General features: G+C 41.2%; 1 protein-coding gene across 9 annotated transcripts in view; it reads left to right on the top strand.

Annotated features, from left to right (window-relative positions):
• Positions 1-24,213, top strand: part of slc4a4a (solute carrier family 4 member 4a) — a 79,683-nt gene that overhangs the window by 18,310 nt on the left and 37,160 nt on the right. For 4 of the 9 annotated variants that reach the window (XM_085179971.1, XM_085179968.1, XM_085179969.1 and 1 more), the window contains 5 exons: positions 12,365-12,500; positions 14,607-14,767; positions 18,013-18,192; positions 21,456-21,551; positions 22,466-22,542. In XM_085179971.1, coding sequence (XP_085036097.1) covers positions 12,365-12,500; positions 14,607-14,767; positions 18,013-18,192; positions 21,456-21,551; positions 22,466-22,542 — 650 coding nt within the window. The remainder of the gene's footprint in view (positions 1-12,364; positions 12,501-14,606; positions 14,768-18,012; positions 18,193-21,455; positions 21,552-22,465; positions 22,543-24,213) is intronic. The other 5 variants (XM_085179974.1, XM_085179970.1, XM_085179973.1 and 2 more) reach the window with 2 other exon arrangements.

Genomic DNA, 24,213 nt, shown 5'->3' with positions numbered 1-24,213 from the left:
CTTAGTGGCCAGAAATAGCTTTGTATGTCCTGCTAAGTGACAAGTCTGCCTCGACAGAGGACAGTGAATTTCTTAGGAAGTCGTTGCTGTGAAGATGCGAATGCAGTAGTGCTGAATCGTCCCGTGGCTTTGTCATAATTTTAGACAGGAATATGTCTGTTTTGGGTATACGGTAGCATGTATGTTGCATGTGCTGGTGTCCTAACCTTCTTAGGAGTGTAAAGTGCAAAATGCCCTCAGGCTGCTGAGATCAGTGGAAACCAATAGAAGAGGCGGGTTATACTGGGTGACATAAAATGTTGAACATTAAAGTATAAGCAAAGCTCTTGGTGGTATCAGCATTTTTCTCGGTCACTGCCGTGTTCAAGTTAAAGTTTCAGGTCAAGTAAGACTAAAATCCTTCTGGCACCAGAAACTTTTAGTGTATTCAGTCACAAAGAGAAAAGCTCACGACTTAGTCGAGTGAACAAACTGAAAGGAAGCTCAGTGTTTCCGTCGAACTGCATGAACATTTTGGTGAAGATGTGAATCTCCTGGCAGTTTTTGGAGAAACAGAGTATCACAACGCTGACGAGTCCTCGTGAAAACAGCTTAAAAAGCTCTTGTGTTCTGCCAAGTCGTATAATAAGGCAGACCGCTGTCATTTCCAGAGAATGATGCAATTTTACACATGCCTGCATGCGCGTGATGTGACAAGAGGACTAAAGTGTGCCAAAACTGGATTTCACAGTGTGCACACATCACTCCATGAGAGGGATTTTCATAAATCCAATCACAGAATAGATTACAGCCGGCCCATCTGGTTCGTGCTGGTCACTGTCGACATGCAAACTGTGTTTTTTTTTGGTTTCTGGGATATTTTTTAAATTACAGTTAGGAGTATTGAACAGCATGTGGCTGAAGTTAACTGTAACCGGCTTTTATAGTGCATGAATTCATTTTTTTGGTATGTTTGTTTAGTAAGAGCTTTGTGTTTTTATTGGTTTATTGCAAGTAGAGGATGTGTCATGTATTAAAGTCTATGATTATTCATCCTCAGTGATAGCTCACCAATCAGTAATACATGTTTCATATAACAGGGCCCTCGTATAAGTTCTAATTCGTGAAAGGGAAGGCCATGTTTTTGTTCCTAAAACTCTCTGGTGCTGTCGGCGCCTCGACGGGGGAACAGATGAAACCTTACGCTCTCTGATTTGTTGATTTGACCGCTAATAAAATGTCAGTTTTATTAGCGGTCAACACTGTTTGCTGTGTGGAACACCACAAACGCAGTTGTTGTTGTTGTACAATCGGCTGTTCTTATGTTTTATTGCATGTAAACAGACTTTTGCACATTGTGTTGATGTGCTCCATTTACTACGACACGCGAAAAGTCTCACTTTTTAAAGTTATGAGCTGATTACTTCATAGATGAGTGCCAATTGTAATGTCGAGCTTAGCTGCATATATGAGTAACTTTCAGATTTCATTGTCGTCGTAGTGAAATAACATGAAATATTCTCTGATATCGCATCCGATAGCGCATGTTGATGATGTCATCAAGCTGCACCTGTTTTTGTTGAAAGCATTGCCACTGTCACTACTGGAAACCCGATCGGTACCACGCATGTGCAAATCTTACCTCACTTCCTGTCTTTGCCAACACTGCGACATTTAATGTATTGGAATGACACGGTTAGCGCCCAGTTAGCTCCTAGCATTTCTCGACAGCTCTGCCTCCTTTTCGACTGCCCGGGACATTTAAATAATGGATACCTCGTATACAAACAAATTCAGGCTTTTCTCCTCAACAGAGAGCGTCCCCCGATTGAACAACAACGCTGTAAAATAAGAAGAATGGCGCCTAATTACAGAGTTAATAGTACAGACTTAGTAATGTGTCACGTGAAGATTCATCAGCCAGATTGTTTACTGATGATCGACAGTGATAGCGGACATCATCATCACTATTCCAACAATCCTCTCCACACAGACAAGCTTAAACACACTCGACTATCACCAGTGTTGGTCAAGTTACTTGAAAAAAGTAATCAGTAACTAATTACTGATTACTTCCCCTAAAAAGTAATCCCGTTACTTTACTGATTACTTATTTTCAAAAGTAATTAATTACTTAGTTACTTTTTAAAACACGATTTACAACCTGAATAGGTGATAAAGTGATAGATCTTTCAGCCCAATTCTACTTTTTCTGCATAATCATCATACAAAATGTAATCAAATGGAAAAGTCTCTCATTATTAATTATGTGCAACATTCTCTGACTTGAAGAAATTTGTTTAACATTTAAACCTATTTTCTGCACATTCCAGCACATAAAATATTTTGTGTGTTTACACTCAGTCTTTCAAATAGATGCAAGTAAAACACAGCAGAAAATAAATAAAGTCAAAGACTAGCGGTCCTGTTGCTCTATTTTCACCTGTAAAGCAGGAGTGGGGTAGGCGGAGGGTTACCCTGGTGCAGGTGTGCAGCGGTCAGTGGAAGAATCCGCGAGTTTCTCTGTGAGTTTCCCATTACGTCGTAGCTACTCGGTGCTTGTTCGGAAGTTTAGGGGTTTTTTTCCGCTGTAAAAAGAAGTTTTCTTCCCACGCACAACGGACACTAATGTTTTTGTCACTTTTTATGGAATCAAACTCAAAGTAAGGTCAGTACTTCCACGCTTTAAACGCTGCACGCTCATACTCTCTCTGCACTCGATATATGATCCATTGTTGATCTGCACACAGCTGTTGTCACGAACGTCGCACTCGCTTACGTCACTGTCAGGAGACATTCTCGCAAAAAATCACGGTTTTAGTAACGCAGTAACGCAGCGTTCCTACGGGAAAGTAACAGTAATCTAATTACCGTTTTTGCAATAGTAATCCCTTACTTTACTCGTTACTTGAAAAAAGTAATCAGATTACACCATCTCTGACTTTCACTAAATCAAATTTAACACGCACACACGAACACGATTTGTAATGACACAAATTGATACGATTGGTGCATCTACTTAAAATCTTGTACGAGTTTGAATCTTAGTGATCGCAAGATTTGAGGTCAAAGGTCAAGTTTTCTGAAAATCTTGTGAATGCGATAACTTGAGAGGTTGGAGATGTAGGAATTTAATACTGTATCACCGGCCATCGACAATATTTTTTAATTGATAAAATAACACAAATTACAGGTAAGTTTAAACAAAAAAGGGCAGAGACGGGACAAAAGAATGAATTACCTTGAGGGTTGATTTCATTCGACATATAGATAAACTACATTCAGCGTCAAGCTTGTGATAGTTTCTCCTGCAGTCATTTCAGTTTTTTTATATACTGTCAAATCACAGCAACAGTTGTTTCAAGGTGCTTTATGAAGTAAAGACTCAGAGAAAACCCCCAAATCAAACAACATCTTGGAGCAACCACTTGGTGACAACGGGAAAGAAAAACTCCTTTTTAACAGGAAGAAACCTCCAACAGAACCAGGCTCAGGGAGGGAAAACCGCCTGCTGTGACCAGCTGAGGGTGAGGAGAGGGAGACGGGACAAAGACACTATGCTGAAGAGACCCTAATTAAAAAGAAGACTTTATTAAATTCTTTCCATGAATGAATCCCCATCACCTCATGACATCCACAACATCCTCCCAAGTGTCATCCTCTACAATTGTAAAGCTCAAATCTGCAGGCATTCAAAAACTGACAGGCATGCAGTAATGTCATACTGTTTGTCTCTGTGGAAAACATGGCCGCCCCCAGGGGAGGGCCGTGTTCTTTCTGAACTCAAATCCTCTTGTTTGGTCAGATGGACACTGCAGGGACTGCAAGTGCGTCCTCCTGGCTACGTGCATGTCCACTGCACAGCTTTCTGACCCTGCTCATTTTGATGAGTTTTGGTTTTTCCCTTTAAATCCTGACCTTTTACTCATCTTTTTCTGCTCTGGGGGTCAAATGCTCTTTCAAAGTGGATTATAGGGATTACTTAGAAACTTAGCTTGCACACAGATAATAGCTTTAGTTTCTCAAAGTCACCGAGAGCAAGCTGTGATTGCTATAATTGTTTTTTGTATACGGATTCCTAAATGGAAAGAATGGAAACCTTTATGAGCTTTTCCTGTTTGATAAATGCAAAGACTTAGAGAGACGCCGCAAAGTTTTCTTCTTATTCCTGAAAAGCATAAAAGCATGTATGCTATCCCAAAAACATTTCTAGGTAACAAGTTAACAAAAAAACTATGTTTACACCACAGGATGGACTGTGGTACTTTAAAAGCATGTTGAAAACTATAGATAGAAATACTATCGATATAACTATCACACTATCATTTTATTTACTTTAGTTATTCTTCTACACTTTTTGACACAAACTACTGAGACATGCATGAGGACATGCAGAGGTTTGGTGTGACAGAGGAGGATGCTGGGGATCAGGTGAGAGGGAGGAAAATTCCCTAAAGGGAGCAAAAGTGCCATTAAACTATCGTGACATAGTAATTTTTCAGGGATCAATGCCATAAACAGCCACTGGGCGAGCTGAATATTTGAGGGGTTATTTGGATGCTTTTGGTATAATTTTGTTAGAGAACTTGTCTAATGAAGTGAGACAGAGCAGCGAGCACCAACTCATTTATTTTACTTGCAAGGAAGCAAAAGCAAACAGGTTGAACGTCTATGTAAATCCTCGCCCGCGCAATCCCGCGAGTTTCATTTATACACTTCTTTGAACGTTATCCTGGGAAGAGATATGTGTGCGACACTCTTGCAGAGAAACAGTTCAGTTACACAGTGAACCATCTGGATAACAGATAGCAGAGGAGCCACAACAAGGCCTGAGACAAGGACAGAGAAAGATTCCTTCAGCTTACAGTAAAGAGAGTTGCGTAGCTGTAATAATTTTTCCAGATATCTAATATTAATAACAATAACCTCATTATTATCTCATTTTAGCTGTGTTAGTGATTATCTCAGCACTTTTTGCCTAGTTCGCTTATAGTGATTAGCTTAGCTATAAGTTAGCAAGCTACTGAAGCTAGCTAAAACATGCACACATGGAGTTACTGGACTTTTTTTTAATGATCCACATTTAACACAAGCTGCAGTGTTTCAAAATGTTTGTTTGAACTAACAGTGTTACTGATGGGCCTGCAGGTTTTTAACTGTTTTTGCTGATGCTTGCTTCTCATCTGGAATCTAAGATTTTGGGTTTAATAACTTGTGAAATTATTTAAACACATTTTGTAGTAGTGTGCAGCCTACTTTAAATCTTCCTTTAAATGCACAGACTCTACTTCATTGCATAGCAGATTGACATCAGCTGCTTCTCTGCCACTCATTTCAGTTTCCTCCACTGTGGCAGCTGCAGCTGCAGGCATCGTTCTCCTCTTACAGCACACATTTCACTCTTACAGACCTATTCTGTTTTTCACCCACAAATTTAAAAGTGATGTGAATCCAGAACACGAATGCCGTCCTCTCTCCCATAATCGACACGTTTATGGACACCAGTGTTGGGAAGGTTACTTTTAAAATGTATTCCATTACAGAATACAGATTACATGCCCCAAAATGTATTCTGTAACGTATTCCGTTACGTTACTCAATGAGAGTAACGTATTCTGAATACTTTGGATTACTTAATATATTATCATGCTGTTTACAACTACATGAATGTACTATTGCTGTGATTTATTACTGTTACTGAAGGTCCGCGGCTCCGAACCGTAGTAAAGGGACCTCTGGCTAATACGGTGGGTTCTGTGTCGGCTCGTAGCTGAAAACTAGCTTTACTTTGTTGTCTGGGTCAACTTTGCTAGCAGAGACAGAGAGAGGCGTTGAAAGGCTGCTCCAACAGAACTTATTGTTTTTGGAGGAAAACACGAACACGGTGTACAGTCGAGTCTTAATAGCTTACTTACAACTGGGCTCGTCAGGCTCTCTTCTTGGCTGCAGTGGTTATTATTATATTTACATGCTTCCAGCTCCCGTTTCTGCTCGATGACAGCTCGTACTTTTCCTTTTTCTCCCTCCCTCGCTCACAGACACATAACGTGTATGGCAGTCCATTCTCCCTGCAGCACGGACTACACTGCCCATGATGCTACATTCTTTAGAGCTATACCTGTAGCATTCTGCCTGTTAGCTTAGCACAACAACAACAAAAAGGCCTCTCTCACCCAGGAAACACGCAGAAAGAGAGCGTCACCCTGTAACCATGGCAACCGTAACGCTGCCGCCTGGAACAACAGAACGTAGCTGTCAAACAAAACCTAAACAGTCCTGACCCGCCACAATATGAAACAGGGAAGTACCGCCGTGTAATCCATTTATTTCAACAAAGTAACTGTATTCTAAATACCACCTTTTTAAACGGTACCTGTAACGGAATACAGTTACTCATATTTTGTATTTTAAATACGTAACGGCGGTACATGTGTTCCGTTACTCCCCAACACTGCTGGACACAGAGAAACAGAAGGTGACACATCCAAAGTAAAGAGTAGACAGGAAAATGGGGAAGAGAGCAGCAGCAAAGGATCGTAGGTCAGAGTCAAACCCAGGCTGCTGCATTTCAGCCGTAAGGCTGAGTCAACCAGTGAGCTAAACTGACAGCCGTATGGTTAAACAGGTCTCTATTTGAAAAAGTAACAAACAATCTGTTTAGTAATGCGTTACCCTCAGCACCGCCTTCTTATATCAGTTAAACATGACAACAAAGTGGAGCGTGCTCCCAGCTGTCGTACGCAGGAGTGAAGGTCCTGCACGAAATCAAGCTTTCTAACTAAGTAACAGCACATTTATTTCATGTGAATTAAACATTACTTGGGATGAATGTGGCTTGGAGTCAAACTTACATTTGAGCTCAGTGGAGGCCCAGAGAAAATGTGTTTTACATCCAGCACACCTGCAGACAGCACAGTGGTTTCATTTCAGGTTATTTCCTGCAGCTGGAATTTGTTATATTGGCCACCTCAGCTATCACAGCAAAATACCAGAGCTAGATGTTCCCAATATAAATACTGTGCTCTCAATGAATCACCCTCAGGGTGTCACTCTGTATTCAAGCCGGTCGCTGCTCGCTGCCTGTGTGCTAGCTCCCCTGCATACTGAAAGTCAGACTTGAAAACATGTCCTGCACTTTTTTCTGCTTTGAATGAGGTGAAATGGAGACACGGCTATCATTGCATGTGTGGCCAAAGACAATGAGCATGTTACTACATCCCATGTAGCGTTTATACTGCACTGAGATTTTCAGAAAGGTCAGAGTAGATGGAAGGTATTTGTGTAGGATGCATGTCAAGAATGGGACTAAACAGGCCTTTAGTGGCGGTCACACTAAGCTTTCTGCCGGGCAGCATTCTTCCTCCGTACCCTATCCCATGAGCCTTTGCTGCTGGGACAAAGTCCTCTTTGTGTGCCCATGGCTCTTGGCTAGAGCACACAGAGCTTTGAAATTGTGTTTGAACGATGGGATTTTCATTTCTAGCCCTCCTTTTCGTGCTTGCTCTCACCCCTCTTTGCTTTCACTCTGCACGGAGACTCAACCCGCACCCTCCCCACCAAACCCACCCACCTTTCTCTTAGCAACTGGCTGAGTAGGACGGTATTGCTCTGACACTAACACTATTTGTGTTACCTCTTCATTTTTATATTGGATCACAGCATCTGTTTCTCGTGAGAAATTTCAAACATTCTCGGACACATTTTTGTGTAACAGCAGTTTAGGTTTGTGCTGAATATTTAGCTGTAAAACGTTGGGGAATTAATTTTTAAAGACGCTTCTAATTTACAGCTACATATTTGCATTCTTTGACTCTGTTATAGTAACTTTGGGTGAATCACAACTCAAAATAATCCATATTTGAGAACTGGTGCAGCTCGTCAGTCTAGCCTCATCATTTAAACCAGTTTTCTTCTGATTGTCTGCCTCTGATAATCAGGAGGGTTGAACTAAGATGACCATATTAAGTGTATCCCCTCTTGTTGACATCATGCAGAGCCAAGAATAGAAAGAATTGTGTAAAACAGCATTTTATACCAGTCTGAATTCCGAGCTTCCTGTTCACAGCATGTCCTCCTCCCCAAAGGGGGTTTTTCCTCCCCACTGTCACCAAATGTTGGGCAAGATGCTGAACACTGAGATGCCCCTGGTGCATTCATTAGAGGGCGAGTGTGTGCATGAATGTTAGACAAGGCGTTTGGAGAATAAAAGCGTTGTATGAATGTGTGTGATTGGGTGAATGAGGCTGGTAGTATAAAGCATTTTGAGTGCTCAATTAGAGTAGAAAGGCCCTATGTAAGTAAGTCCACTTACCATTGTACGAGGAAACGTGTGACAGGAAATAGGGACATTCATAAAAGGCCCTTTAAATGTGTTTCTGGCTTTATTATGAGGATTGTAGATGCCCTCAAACACCCAAATGTGCTTCTTTTGTTTCCCTTGTGTTAATTTCTTTGCTTGTGCAACATAGTTGATGATAAATGTATATGTAGCTCTTATTAGTAAAACCAAAATGTAAAGGCTGTAACTTGAAAATGCAGATAGGCATAGTAGTGGATTACAGCCGTATACAACTGCTTGCATGTCGGAAAAAATCCCTCTGGAAGCAAGTCTCACCACTGGGCGGCCATCTTGAAACTGCTCCGGGAACTTATTTGTATTAAGGTGAGGTTGGCCGTTATGAATGTCTCTCTTCCACAGCATGTCTTTATCCTGTCTTCCTTCTCTCACCCCAACCAATCACAGCAGATGGCCCCGCCCCTCCCTGAGTCTGGTTCTGTTGGAGGTTTCTTCCTGTTAAAAGGGAGTTTTTCCTTCCCACTGTCGCCAAAGTGCTGCTCATAGGGGGTCATATGATTGTTGGGTTTTTCTCTGTATGTATTATTGTAGGGTCGACCGTACAATAAAAATTGCCTTGAGGTGACTGTTGTTGTGATGTGTCGCTGTGTAAATAAAATAAAATTGAATTGTATGTATTTTTTTTTATTTATTTTATGTAAGTGGCTTTTCCCCTTAGAAATTGCACTTCTAGCACCATCTTAATTTCCGTTCTGGATTATTCGAGAGCCATGCCTCTCTCTCAACATCTCTCTGCTGTTAGCTTTTCCTAACCCATGCTAAAGCTGATTTCTCCTAACATGATGCTTGGCTTCATCTGTGTTAAAATTCACTTTAAATTCACAGGAAAGAAAATAAATACTTACTGTCCACAGTTCGGTTTGTTACACTTAATGCCACTTTAAAATATTTCATGATTTTTTGATTAAATATTTTGCACATTTGCTCCTCTGTTAATTTTTTTTGCCGTTTCTTTTTTTAACCTGAAGTACCTGAAATTCCAGCAGTAGATCCTCAGTGTGTGGCCGCATCACTTGGCTCTTTGCACCCACCTGCCTGCCATTGTTTGCATGTAATTTTGTCCATACAGGTATTTAAAGCTTGTTTTAAATGTTTACTATAATCAGCCTAAATCGCTCTGGATGTGAGTGTCAGCTGAATGTGTGAAACACACGTGTGCTTTACTCCCTCTAAGATGTTATTAAACAGGTTGTGGTGTCTTAAGCTAGTTGCAGCTTGTAGAAATGAGTGAGTGTGTGTATGTGTGTGTATGTCTGTGTGTGTGTGCCAGCAGACAGTTTATCCCCTAACTAGTAATCTTACAGCTGCCTGTCTGGCTCATACCTGCTGCTGTTCCTGTGCCACAGAAAACACAATCGGGAAACTGCCTTTACTGTTGGGCCATGAATGAATGAATGAGTCAGTGTGGTGGATGATATGATCTTAATTGTGTTTGCCAACATCTAAATTTGTCCTGCAAAGTAAAATCCAGACTCAGCTCTTATAGTTAACTTGTAATTGGTCCATGGTGGTGGCTTCAGAGCTCCTACAGACTCAGAAGATTAAGAAACAAAAGCAATTTTTTACTAATTACCTGTTGAGAAATAAAAATGCTCAATGGTAAAAATATCCATCACTGTAGTAGCTCTCTGCTGCTACTGTATTAGCAAGCTGTTGTGTAATCTGATCAGCTGGCTTTGCTATCACACACAGACACACACATGTGTGAGCAGAGTTATAATTCTGTGCTCTTAAGGCGATTCATTCCTGGATCTTTACCGTAAATCCAAGTCTTAACCCTCAAAAAGGCCACTGAAGGAATGGTCACTGAAAAGACCTGGGACTCAAAGTGATGCTAGTAACAAGAGGGATGCAAGAACTCCTCATTAGTACTAATAATAATAATAATAATAATAATAATAATGGATTGGATTTATATAGCGCTTTTCAAGGCACCCAAAGTGCTTTACAATTCCACTGTTCATTCACTCTCGCATTCACACACTGATGGAGGCAGCTACAGTTGTAGCCACAGCTGCCCTGGGGCAGACTGACAGAAGCGAGGCTGCCATATCGCACCATCGGCCCCTCTGGCCAACACCAGTAGGCACCTCATTAGTAATGAGTAAACTCGCTGTCCATATTTAACTTTAATCACTGCCTCCTAATATTTACTAGTTTTCTAAGTTTTGCATATAGTTGTACATGCACAACTTCATTTTCAAAACCTTAATTCAGTCACGCTGTGATCATTGTTTCTGTTATGTTGTGTTTTTGTTCCAAGTGTTTGTGTGAAGGTTTAGCTAGCAACAGCCTCCTGCAGAGATGAATGTTGAGGGTTAATGTTGCTGAATGTTGATAAATGTTGATAAATGTTGATAGTTTCTTAACAGGTAATAACTGTGTAGAAACACTTAGCTCTCTATGAAAAACAGGAAATTACTGCAACATTTTCCTGAGTTTACACTTGCCAAACTAGGGTAGTATAAATGCATTTACCTTTAAACTTTGAAGCCATTTACTTTGGTAAACCATTAAGTTCATGCGACTTCTTAAGTGCTTCAAATTCAAAATACAAATGTTAGCATAGATATATTAAATTGAGAGTATTTACTGATTTACACAGCTTATGTTTTGCAGTGTACAGTATTATCTACTAGTTTTGTGAGCAAATGTTTGCTTTTTGTTTTTTTGGGGGATCTGTGCTAAAATCTGAAGTTGCAAAGTTTCACCATGTCTCACATGTCAGGTTGCAGGAAGGCCTGGAGAGCCATCAGAACAGATTAATAGAAGCTGTAAAATCAAGCCCCCAACACCACATTCATCGGTTATTGAATAACCACGTTATCTGTCTAACTGCGATGCATGCTGCCAGCTAATTAAAAGCCAGGACATTCTGAATTTAAACATTTAAAAGCTGGAGCCCAAGACAAGCACAAAAAATATCAGCAAAGTAGAATTACAGCCCCGCACTATTCACGCCACAACAATACTGAAGTAAATGTTAAATTTTAAGATTAGCAGAATGTTTAATGAAGACATGATCTTAAATGTAACACGAGCTTCTGCATTGTCCAGTTCAGAGTCTGAATTTCAGTGACATTTGCTTTAAACTTCAGGTGTAATTTTGACATGTGATAGTTACTAAATAATAGTGATTATTAATGGTAGTCGTGCTCTTTTTATGTCTCACTGTTCAGTTTTAGGCACTCGTGGATACTGTGCAGGTTTCTGGTGTCTGTATAACGTGTCTATAGTGATGTTGTGTGGCTCCAGTAAAAAGTAGGGTTCAGATATCGTCTGTTTCACTCGGTGAAAGACGCTGTTGTCACGTCGACTGTTTGCTAATGTTTAATACTGAGGAGTATTACACCGTTATTGTTCCTGCTGGAACTGTGCTGGGTTCACTTATGTGTCACTCTCTAAATATTCAAATGAGAAGACAAGAGGAAGGAAAGCCAAGCCTGAGCTGAAGAATAGACCAGTTTGTGAACCATTTCCTAATTGTTAATGAGGGGCTTCAGGACAGCTTGCCAAGGCTGGAGGGCCAATGGCGAAGAACTGTTTGAAAAGTGAAGGGGGGGTGGACTGGGGCTAGCTGTTGGGCCACTGTCACTGAGGGGGACCCTAAACCCAATCAGCCCCCTCCTACCTGCTTCACAAAGTGCTGGAGCAGGCAACCGAGAGCCGCTGTCACTTCCACCGAAGATTTTAATGAGGGTCTAGCTGGTGCTTTGGGACTGTGGCGAGCCTGTGACACTTGCAGACTACAGTCTGTTAAGCAAACGCTGCGTCAGCTGACTTGGAGAGCAAAGGGGGGTCAGATTTTAAAGATGTCCAACAACAACAATAATCAAGAAGAGAAGGAGGAAAAAGAAGAGGACGCTGAAGATAAAAGAGAGGAGGTCACAGTGAACACTGCTCTGCTTCCACCTCCTACTGAGGTCAATGTGAAGAGTCCAGCTGAGGACGAAAAGCCAGAGCCCAAGCCCTTGCCCAACGGGCACCACTGCCAGCCTATGAACTTCAGTATCTTTCCTCTCTCCACAGTCTCACCAGCAGCAGAGAGGATTCGCTTCATTCTAGGTGAGGACGACGATGGCCCGGCGCCCCCACAGCTCTTCACCGAGTTGGATGAGCTCCTGTCAGTGGATGGACAGGAGATGGAGTGGAAGGAGACGGCCAGGTAAGATCCTCTTTGTGTGTATCTGCTTTGTTAAAATCATATCCTTTCAAGGAGTCACTAAAAATGTGAATAAAAATGATGAAAAACCAGCCTCACGTTAAAGTTTTTATCTCAAAAAGAATGAATATGTGTTTTTATGGAGAAACAGTGAACAGACATTTGAAAACAGCTCCAAGTTTAAAACTGAGCTCAGAGTTTTACTGGTTTCTTCTGAGTGGCTCTCTAGTGGGACGCACTGGGACGGAGATGGGATGATTGTTTATACATAATTAGCAGTGGATGAGTGAAGTTCTTTCAGGAGGAAACAGAGTCTCTGGACCGCTGCTCGAGGCACCCAATCAGCGATTCATTATCCTAAACTCAGACATACTGTAGAAGTTTTGATTCACTGTTGTTTAAACAGTTTGCAGAAGTACTGCTGACACTTTAAAATTGCTTTTAATTAAACTCAGTGAAGCTTTTAATTGCTAAGTTCTGCTTTAAATCTAGTTGACTGTCGTTTTAAATTTGGCCTTTTTGCCAGCATTTCTAATGACTGACGATAAAATTGTCCGGCCTCCGCCCCCGTGCCTACTGCACACAGGAAGTTATTATGTATGACTGAAGGATCAGATGAGGGGCTGATCCTTCAGTCATATTCGGTCAGCTCTGGAGAAACTTCAGCATAATTTAACCTAGACCACATGTTTGAAACGCACTATGATAGGTAAGTGTGGCCTCAGGAGTGATGATTCCCATCATTTCATGTCAGCCGTCTGAAAAAACCTAATAAAAAGCAATAAAAAAGCTGATCTACTTGATAGAAGAGGATGCAACATATTTTTTCAGTCTCTAAAAATAAAAATCTTTAGCATACAGAAACTGTATGGGGAAAAAAAAAAAAACAGGCTGCACAGCAGTGCAAGAGTTGTAGTTCAAAATGTAAGACCTTGTGCAGCATCTCGCCGAGTACACTCAGAGGACTCAAACTGAATAAAAGCTCTGCGACGTGCCGGGCCGTGCTGACTGCCTGCCAAGTGCGGTTTTGGCAGCCAAATTAACACCGCAGTATAGAAACAGCCGCTCAGCAACACCTCTGATTCTCAGGTCTGAGCTGTCGAAATGAAGAATGGCAGAAAAAAATAACAATGCAGACTCAAAATCCAGTTTTTCCCCCAATAATGAAAAATGAAAAATTGATTGATTTAAAAAATAATGGCTGACCCTCATCAAACAGTTGCTCGTCAACAGGTCCACCAAGCGTACATTTGATGGCTCATAATTTGGACTAAAGAGCAAAAAGCATGAAATAATCCTTTAAGTTTGTCATATATTTGACAATATTTACTTTCCCTTTTTTTCCCAAGACAAAGTTTAATTAAATTTTATTTATACAGTGCCAAATCAACACAACAGTTGCTTCAAGGCGCTTTATATTGTATGTTAATGACCCTACAATAATACGTACAGAGAAAAACCCAACAGTCATGTCGCACTTTGGCGACAGTAGGAAGGAAAAACTCCCTTTTAACAGGAAGAAACCTCCGGCAGACCGGTTGGGGTGAGAGAAGGGCGAGAGTACAAAGACATATTACAAGTATGATTCAGTGCAGAGAGGTCTATTAAAACATAGTGAGTGAGAAAGGTGACTGAAGAAGAAACACCCAGTGCATCATGGGAATCCCCGGCAGCCTACGTCTATTGCAGCATAACTAAGGGAGCTCTAACTATATGCTTTAGCAAAAAGGAAAGTTTGAAGCCTAATCTTCAAAGTAGTAGAAGTGCAATACATACTTGCATAGATATTTTTAGTGGTGGCATTTTTCACCAGGCTCTTGTTCATTGTGACACTCTATATTCTGACATTATGAGAATAGCTTGGGCTAAAATTAGACTTGTGATGCCTCGAAGCCACCCATACTTACTCTCTAACACTGATATCTCTCCTCTTACATCCTGACTGTACAGCCTGTTTTTGGTATGCCTGCTTCCACCCCAAGTTAGCAGGTTACCGCTTAGTAAATTTCTATAAAATAATGTAAATGTTTATCCAAGACAATGATAAAAAGATTTTCATGTTAAATCGTGTGCCTGTCTGAGTCTTTTTTCTTTTTTGTTTGAATCCAGGTGGATCAAGTTTGAGGAGAAGGTGGAGAAAGGTGGAGAACGCTGGAGTAAACCTCATGTGGCGACGCTGTCCTTACACAGCCTCTTTGAACTGAGGACATGTATAGAAAAAGGCACCATCATGCTGGACCTGGAAGCTTCCACGCTACCTCAGGTTGTTGGTAAGCTCATCTCTTCAAAAATAATTTGTTTGTTTTTTTCTTTTTAATTCCAGCAGCTACAAATTAATTTAACCCATCGAGTGATTATCGCCATGATGTGTAATCACAGCTAGAACAAATTCATATAAAGCCACAGTTCATCCTGTGATTGTGAGGTTAAAAGTGCAGTAGAACTTTACTTCAATATTAGATGTGTTGTATCTTTAAAAGGTTATGTTCACATAGTTCAACCACAATGGTTGAGAGAAGGTTAAAGTGGGAGTAGCAGCAGAACCAAAGTGTCTTCATCTCACTTCATATGTAAATTCAAGTGGTCTCACTGCAGAGATACATAAGTGGACAATGTTTCAGCTTCATCTCATGGTTGGGGCTATGATGGGAACCTCAGACTGCATATAAATGATGGCTATAGCCACGGTGATCTCATCCAGCATGTGAAGCCCTCTTTTAAGTTATTTAATTTAAAGTTATTAGCTGATGGTACTTTACCAAGTCATGACATTTGTCAGATAATTTCATGAAAAATTCAACCTCAACTCTGCTTTTAAAAACTGAGACTAGTGATGCAAACTTTTAACTTCGATAACATTTAAACAAATGTGTTATTTTAAAAAAACAGACCCTGAAGAGTTGTTGTGAAGGGCAAAATGGGCGGTGGCCCAGAAAGCACACAAAACAGAACAATGCTCAATAAAAACCCCCAAACAACCCCAAAAGCCCCCAAAACAAACACACAAAACACGGTGTAAGTGTTTTTGGGGAGACGATAATGTGACGGACACTTCCACAGCTGGTCCGTCATGTTATTGTGTCCCCAGAAACACTTCCATTATGTTTCGTGTCATTTTGCAGTGTAATTGACCTCTCAGGGCCACCGTACTATAGACACTGGCTGTTTTCCAATTCAGGGTCTGCAGCCTCAACGATCCTCAAGGGCCGCGTACTTAAAGACCGCTAAGGCCGGAAGTGCGAGGCTTGTGAAATGGGACGGTCTAGCCTCCGTCGCGCTGCCCAGGTTGCCTAGCAACCATGATACTAACAGCTGGAAACGTTTCATACAGCTTTGTTTGACAGAAATGAAGGAGAAAATCTTTGGTTCATTTGTTTGTTTCTACATGAGCTTTGATCATTCTCTGATTAAGCTCAGCTATTGAACGGCGTATATTTTAAAGTAAAGACTTTAAAACCAAGTTAGTACAAACGTCACTAATGTCACATAACTTTGCCGACATGTGGCCAACAGTAATGTTTTAATGTTCTTCGTTAGTAAACATTTGCACATAAATAAGTGACATCATATTCAGTACTTACTTAAAGTTTACTCTTCGGCTGCCCCTCATCCGCCGTTTTTTCCGGCAAAATTATCCACACCCACCGCCGCGCTATGCATTCTGGGATATGTTGGGCCACGAAGTCTACACCGCCACGTCCTTAAAATTCAGGGAAATGAAGGACGCATTTGAGGGCCGCATTTCGAGCAGCCTTCAAATTGGGACAGCCTTCATCGCGTCGCTGTGACGTAATCGGCCTTAAAATGCGGCCTTTAAGGCTGCAGACCCTGAAGTGGGATACAGCGCCTATGAAGGTTTTTTGTTGCAGGGTGTGTCACTACCCGATCCGTACCGGAAACCCGATTGGCATCGTGCAATTGCGAAAGGCCACTACTCCGGGTAGCGACAGGGTGTAAAGTTTTAACATGGGAGTAAATGGGGGTTGACTCACCTTTGCAGCAAGCCTCAAGTGGTCATTCATGGAACTGTAACGGAGCAACCTCTATGGAAATATTTTAAATTTATTTTTGAGTAAATAAGTTTTATTTTTTTATTTTTTACCATTCCATGAACTCTAAACTTTGAATTATCTGTATGATTAGAAGTAAAATTATTTTTGCTGAGTGTGAATATGAACATGAAGAAAATGAATTTTTGGGAGATACAATATAAAATGTAAAGTCTGGATCTCTATCCCTAAAAAATCGTATTACTTAACGAAGTCCAGCACAAAAGTGCTTCAGAGTGTGAAAGAACTGAACTGACAGATTTCTTTGATGTAAGAATATTTTTTCTGCGGTTTGATCGTTTCGTTTTTATCCCCCTTACACATCACTATTTTTTACTGCTGCGTAACGATACTAAAGGTCAGCATCTTCCTGCTCTGAAACAACAGCCCGTCTGCCAGCTTGATTAAATCAGCTGTGTGATGTGCAGCGTGTGCAGAGCAGGTCGGCAGCTTCGCGGATTGATGCGCATCAAAACACTCTGAGGTTTCTTTTCCTTCCCGTCTTTTAAGAGCGAGAAAAGAGCTGAGTTGCAGGCCACGCTGTACTTTACATTAAAGCACTAGTTGACTGTAGTTTGGACTAAATGGCCACACAAAAACTTCCTAATCTGAGGGCAGCTAACCTTCTCCAGTTGCTCTAAGATGATTATATCTCTGTGTCCTCCTATCTCATGCCACCACCCCAACATTCTTGTCTGCATGAGGGAGCAGGAAGAAGAGTTAATGTGAAGAAGAATTAATGTGAAGTAATTGTCTGTGCTGCGTGAGCTGCACTGGGCGGAGTGGAGCTGGGCCTCTTGCTCTGAGGCCTGCTGACTTGACTGATAGGCCATTAACAGCACTACCCTTACACAAGAAGAGGAAATGCCCCGGGCTGCTTTCATTCAGCATTCAGGCTTCTGACCTTCTTTTCAAAAATAGACTAGACCTTTTGATTGAGCCATTTCATGATGCCATAAAGAGGAGCATTAGAGTCTGGGAGGCACTAATTGAGTCCTTAAAGTATGAAGAGACGTTTATGGTGACCTGTTTTGGGTGATAGTGTTGCCAAGTCTACCTTTTTGAGTAAAATGCTGCAGGGTGGGGAACGAAAGAGACCCCAAATTAAAGTGTCATTTGACAGAACAGCACAATATAATTTTACTCTTTGTGTTCATCTTTTAATTTATAAAACTTGAAACAGGTGGCACCTTTGCAATAAACTTAAAACAATATTTTTTGTTCATGTTGCAAAAAAGTGTTTATTAATTCTAACATGTTAAATTTGATGTTTTGTTTATATATTTATAATTTTTTTCCTTTGGATTCTTCTAAAATCCTAATTAATCCTAAAGCTCAAGAAATTAAGCAGTAATTTAAAAAATGCATCCACAGTGTCTTTGCTTTAATGCAGAGTATTTAAAGCCTGCATTTAAACTCACCTTTTCACCTTCTCTTCCTCGCCTCGTCTCTTTCTGCATTTTCAGAGATGATCACTGACAACCAGATAGAGATCGGCCAGCTGAAGGCCGAACTTAAGGACAAGGTGATGTACACGTTGCTGCGGAAACATCGCCACCAGACCAAGAAGTCCAACCTGCGCTCTCTGGCTGACATCGGGAAGACGGTGTCCAGTGCAAGTAGGCTGTTTTCCACCCCGGAAAATGGTAATACTGATGCCAGTTTGGTGCAGTCTTAGCTTAAATGATTAAAGCTCAATTGCTATTTTATAAGAATAAACTAATTGCAGAATGGGGTCGACGTAACACTAAAGAACCAACCTGAATAACTCGGCCTGTATTAACTGTATTAACACCAAAGCTAAAGAATAACTGAGTAAAATTAGTAAAGTTCAGAAATGTCTTTTGCACTTTAACGCTTTAAGTGGACTCACTGCAGGGTACTGTACTAACTACATAAACAGAGGTAGAGGTTTAAAGGGGACCTATTTATTAGTCATCTACAGTCATGTACAAAGGAAGTGCACCCTCTGTCAATTCTAGGTTTTTTGTATCAGGACATAATAGAAAAATAATCGGATCCTTAACAGGTTTAAACTCATTCAATACAACATCAGATGGACAACCTTAATTAACCTTAATGCTGATAATCAGATGCACCTGATTAATTGATCATCAGCAAGTGTCAGTAGCTCTATAGCAGGGGTGGGGAACTCCAGGATTTAAGGGTGTCCTGCAGGTTTTAGACCCTGGAGGTAATTTAGCCATTTAAATCAGCTGTGTTGGATCAAGGACACACCTAAAACCTGCAGGACACCGGCCCTCGAGGCCTGGAGTTCCCCAACCCTGCTCTATCCGGTTAAGTCTGACGTCACTAGCCGTGTCTGGGCCTAAACTCCGCTGCAGGTCCATATATCAAACAATCACTATGGCATTACTGAGAGTTGAAAAACTGTCTAAAGTCTTTCATCTTTAATAAAATGATCAGCGTTCTGCTCTACCTGGTGTAACAATTGAGTTTAACATCCAGGCATCCATGAAAACGGAATTTATGACATTTAACAGAGTTAGAAGTTAGCAGGAAGTTAGCTCGCTAGCTTCTAGCTAAATACAATATAGCATGTCTTGACTGCGGGGTTTTGGAAACAAATTAAAACGTACAGCTCTGTTATCACTTCCAACATAAATGAAGACAGAAAACTAAACAGCAGTAACGTTTGTAGGGTTACTGAAGTTTGGCTAGCTGGTATATAACGATGTGCTACGTGACCGCTAGCGACACAGCTATGTTAGCATAATATAAACAAGCTAACTTTTCTTCCACTCGATAAAAGTTAACGTGAGTGTTCTCGGTGGTCAGGAACAAATGTAATCGCATGGCAGGATGCTGTAAAAGGACCAAACTTCAGCCAGGAGAACAACTGAGATATCCACAATACGAGGTTAGTCATTCATATACTGCTGCATGGGCTGGGCTGTAGTTACATCCTAAGGTTTTAAAAACTGAGCTTAGATAAATGATTAGCGGTAATAAAAGCCGAGGGAGGTCAACAGTGATCACTGACTGTTTTAGGAGCTTTTTGAGATTAAATAGAAGAAAATACAAAACATTAAACATATTAACAACACAAAAGCCATATTAAACGCAGACTACTTTAGGCCCGGAAGTAGGATTCGTCACGTCATCACTTAACGACCGGATAGAGATATACATATGATCAAGGATACTGTAAAAAAGACCAGACTCTGTAGGCCTCTGTTAGCATTTTACTGTCAAAGTTCATGATGGTACAAAAAAGTAAAGAAGTAGTGCTTGGAAGGGCAGCCAGGAGAAAGGCTCTCTAAAAGGAACATGGCAGGACAGATCAGGTCTAAGTTCAGTCCCCAAGCAAACTTGTGGAACAATGTCCTTTGGACTGAAGTGGATGCATTTGGCCATAATGCACAGTGCCATGTTTGGAGAAAACCAAACAGCTGATACCAGCTGTCAGCACTGGTGGAGGGGTGATGATCTGGGTTATTTTTCTGAGTCACAGGACCCGGGCACCTTGCACTCGACCAGTCGATCAGTCAAAGTATCCTACAGTCCGACGTGAAGTCATCTGTCCTATGACCAAAACATGATCTAAATTTTAGTCATGCAAACTGGTCATCTAAAACAGAAAAATCAAAATCCAGACCTGAACATGACTGAAGAACTGCAGCGGGACCTAAAGAGAGCTGTGCATGAAGCAATGCTCACTAATCTCTGTGCACTGAAGCAATGCTGTAAAGACGACTGGCCAACAATCCTCCACGATGATGTGAGACTGATAAAGGCATAAAGAAAGATTATTACTTCGAGTTCTTCCACAAGCTGTTTTTTATGTCCTCATACATAAAACCTTAGAACTGAAAGAGGGTTTTTTTTTTTTAAACCATAGCCGTTGCAGTTGTTCTTACATCTGATAAATAAAGTCACATGAACAATTCATTTCTGTAAACCTTAACTTTAATATGAGAGAGAACAACGGGTCCTCTTTAACTTTGAAGAAGTGAGCTGGGGTAAGACTTTACGACCCACAGCAGTAATCATAAACCTGAAATCATAGGATTCTGGAATTCAGCTACGTTGGTCACAATCTTCTAGATTCATGATTCATGTTAACAGTAACGTTTCAATCAATTAACTCTTAGTTTTGATTAAATTCATGGAAATGCATGTTTTATTTACAGAGCTGTCACTTTGTTTTGCTGAAAGTTGTCAGAAAATTAACTATTTTAAATTCTTCTTCAAAAAATAATCATTAGTTCACTCCCGGGATAAATTTCATTTGTTCCAGGATAAATGAAATTTCACTCTGGCACAAAATCTTTAGAAATATCTTGATGAAGAACTCAACTATCACTAAAGTGACAGCCCCACCACACAGCTCTTACTGATGTTAACATGTGGATTAGTAGTCTGTAAAATATTGATTTACTAAATGTTTATTGTGTTGACAGTGGAATGAATCTGTTACTAGTCATGGGCCTTTGGAAAGTGAAGTTATTTATTAGCCACTATCAGATTTCAGGAACTTTGAGGATCAAAGAAAAGGCTTTCTGTGTTCATGACCCAGCTTTTGCTGTGCTCGCCCTCTTATCACGGCAAAGATAAGGAGCCACTCTGATAAATATTGCTTGATTACCATCTTTTCAAGGATAAAGTTTATTTTCTGACTTATTAAAGTGCAGGTCAAACTTCTGTCCAAAGACCCATGACGTCCTCATTTAATGATGCCCCTCCTCTTTCCTCACTGTATCTCTGCACGGCTTGTCAATTGCAGCAATATCACGTCTTCACATATTTTAACAGCCACTTGATCTTTTGTGCATTTAACAAATCTTCTGCTTTGGCTCAGCTTGTCTGTCAACTCTGCTTTCCATCTCTCTTTCGTCCTCTTTGCTTCCCCGGATTGGCTTTGATAACCTGCTGCTGCCACTAAAAGCCCGTAGTCCTCTCGAGAACTCTGTGACTTGCCTGTCAGGTCGCATCTCAATGGAGGACTTGCAGACCCAAAGGAGTACCAGTATGGACTGGCTCAGTAAGTTCACTGACATTCACACTGCAGACCCCTGGTGAGCTTCCATTTGGCGACAAAGAAACGAAGACCAGAGAGTTCAAATTTAGTCCCAAACTGAGGCTTTTTTAAAAATACAGACAGCAGATCGTAAAGTTGTGTCCGAGTGCATCTTTGTGACCTGCAGCTTGAATGTAGTCACGACTAGCTTGAAATTTCACTAGATGCTAGTACTTGATGGTGAATAATCCCTGTCAGCTCAGGTTGTTTTTAAAGAATATTTTCTCTCACCTATACTACACCTATATAAAAATTATCTGGCTGCATCATACTGACATGCACGTTATTACCCACAGTGCCAAAGGTGCAGATGCATGAAAGGCTGCAGTGGCACCAGATTGTTGCATTCCTTGAGGTTTTTCTTTCCCTCTGATCTCTGGACTGAAGCCTCTTCTGCTGTCACATTTCAGGATCATCTTCTACTTATTTTGTGTCTGCACCCATTAAGTCCATCCACAGAGTAAGGCTTTAAATGTGACAGTAAGAATGATGACACTAGATCTCATTATTATCAAAGCACAACAAGCTGATTGAACCTCAAGAAAGATGCATTAATAATGGTAATTTTACTCTTCGTTTTTGACCTCCTGACTTTTTTTTAATTGAAATTCAAAGTAAAAAGTTGGTATTTTATCTGATCACACATTTTATACCCGATGGGTTTGACCTAAATATCGGCCAGTTACTTTATCACAGACGATAGCTTTTGTCCTACAGCTTGCACGGGTATTTCTGTTGGATTTTTTCTTCTTTTGGCAAAGCATGTAAGGAGCTAACTGTCTGGGCCACTTTGGGTTTCTGCCTCTTTTCCTCTTGAGTCTTAGACCACAGTGGGGGTGAAGCTGGTCTAACTAGTCATTGTTGCCCTGTCTGAACAGATAGTCCCACCACAACTCCCAGGAACCTGACATCCACCAGCCTGAATGACGTCTCTGACAAACCGGAGAAAGACCAGGTAAGTCGCCCTCAAGCATCTGCTGTACTGTTTCTGGACACCAACCCTCACCAATCCGTCAGACTCAGTGGTCAGAGGTTTATATTTCCTGGAAAATGAAGGGGATGGATCTCTGTATTCCCAAGTTCCCAGTTTAAGGTGGTGTAGATGTAACGATACGCTTGATTATTTTTATTAATCTGTTTTATTCTGAGACAGATATAATGAACCAGCTTGTCTGCTTTCTCGAGCTTGAGGCTAAAAACAAGCTAGTGCATTGGCAGAAGAGATGAGAAAAGCCTGACTAGACTCCATGGCAGAGGAGGCCAGTCGGAGTATTTCGTGGTTGTTGCTTCACAGCAGAGATAACATTGTCTAAAGTGCATTGTTCCAGCTCCTGGTATCATCATCCAGCCTGCTGTAGCTGCTATGAACCTGCCTGAACCTCCCCCGCCTTTTCCTTTGATGGTTAAAGTGGAAATTTTTGTAGCAACTTCAGACTGCAGTGAGGATCAGGCTGTGGCTGATAAAGGATGATGTCATCAACAGCAAAGAGAGACTGAATTTCCTCTGCAGCCTCAGCGGTCCCCAACCCCCGGGCCTCGGACCGGTACTGGCCCGTGAGCCGTTTGGCACCGGGCCGCGAGAGTTGAGGCTCAGGTGTGAAAGTGATGGTTTTCAGGGTTTTTATTGGTTTTTAGTGTTATTGTTTATATCGTTGACTCAGTTTCCCTGGGTCTTTTCCCACGTGTTATGAATAAATCTTCTTTTTTTTGGTACTGGTTTTATTTTGTTGTATTTATCTGCGACACCTTAAAGAGCGGTCCATGAAAATACTGTTGGCCATAAACCGATCTGTGGTGCAAAAAAGGTTGGGGACTGCTGGTCTACAGTGCCATTAACCCGTGTTTGCACCGTTCCTGATTTCTCAGTTTTTTGCGTATTTGCCACACCTACTGTTTTAGTTCAAACTAATTTTAATATCAGACAAAGATTACGCGAGTAAATACAAAATGCAGTTTTCAAATCATGGTTTAATTTATTAAGAGGACAAAAAAAGACAAAAAAAATGTTCAACCCTACCAGCCCCCGGTGAAGAAGTAACTGCAGGGCTCGCAAAATTGCTAGCCCGACGTCCCGGAGCTAGCGATATCTCCGGTCGGGCGACCAAAATCTATCTCAGCCCCGCCCATCGGGTTATCATAGCTCCGGGACGTCGGGCTAGCGATTTTGCGAGCCCTGAACTGCCCCCTAAACCTAATTACTGGCTGTGCCACCCTTGGCAGCAAGAAGTGCAGTTGGGTGTTTGTGATAATTGTCCGTGAGGCTTTCATGTGATTGTGGAGAAACTTTGGCAGAATCTTTTTTGCAGAATAGTTTTCATTCAGCTACAGCTGGGGGGATTTGTAAAAATAGACGTCCTGTTAAAGGCACACCAGAGCATCTCGGGTTTGAGGAGTCTTCACCAAACCCTTTATTTGTCTTTTGAGCCATTCTGAGGTGGAGTTGCTGGTGTGCTTCAGATTATTGTCCTGCTGCAAACCCAAGTGCACTTGAGCAAAACTCATGGCTTGACATCCTCCTTCAGGATTTTCTGGTAGAAAACAGAATTCATGGTTGCATCAATTACAGCAAGTCTTCCAGGTCCTGAAGCAGCAAAGCGAACACACTATCACCACCATGTCTGACTGT

This window comes from Neolamprologus multifasciatus, chromosome 12 (genome assembly GCF_963576455.1).
Source record: "Neolamprologus multifasciatus chromosome 12, fNeoMul1.2, whole genome shotgun sequence".
In the NCBI taxonomy this organism is placed as follows: domain Eukaryota; kingdom Metazoa; phylum Chordata; class Actinopteri; order Cichliformes; family Cichlidae; genus Neolamprologus; species Neolamprologus multifasciatus.
This window is presented reverse-complemented; position numbering and strand designations above follow the sequence as displayed.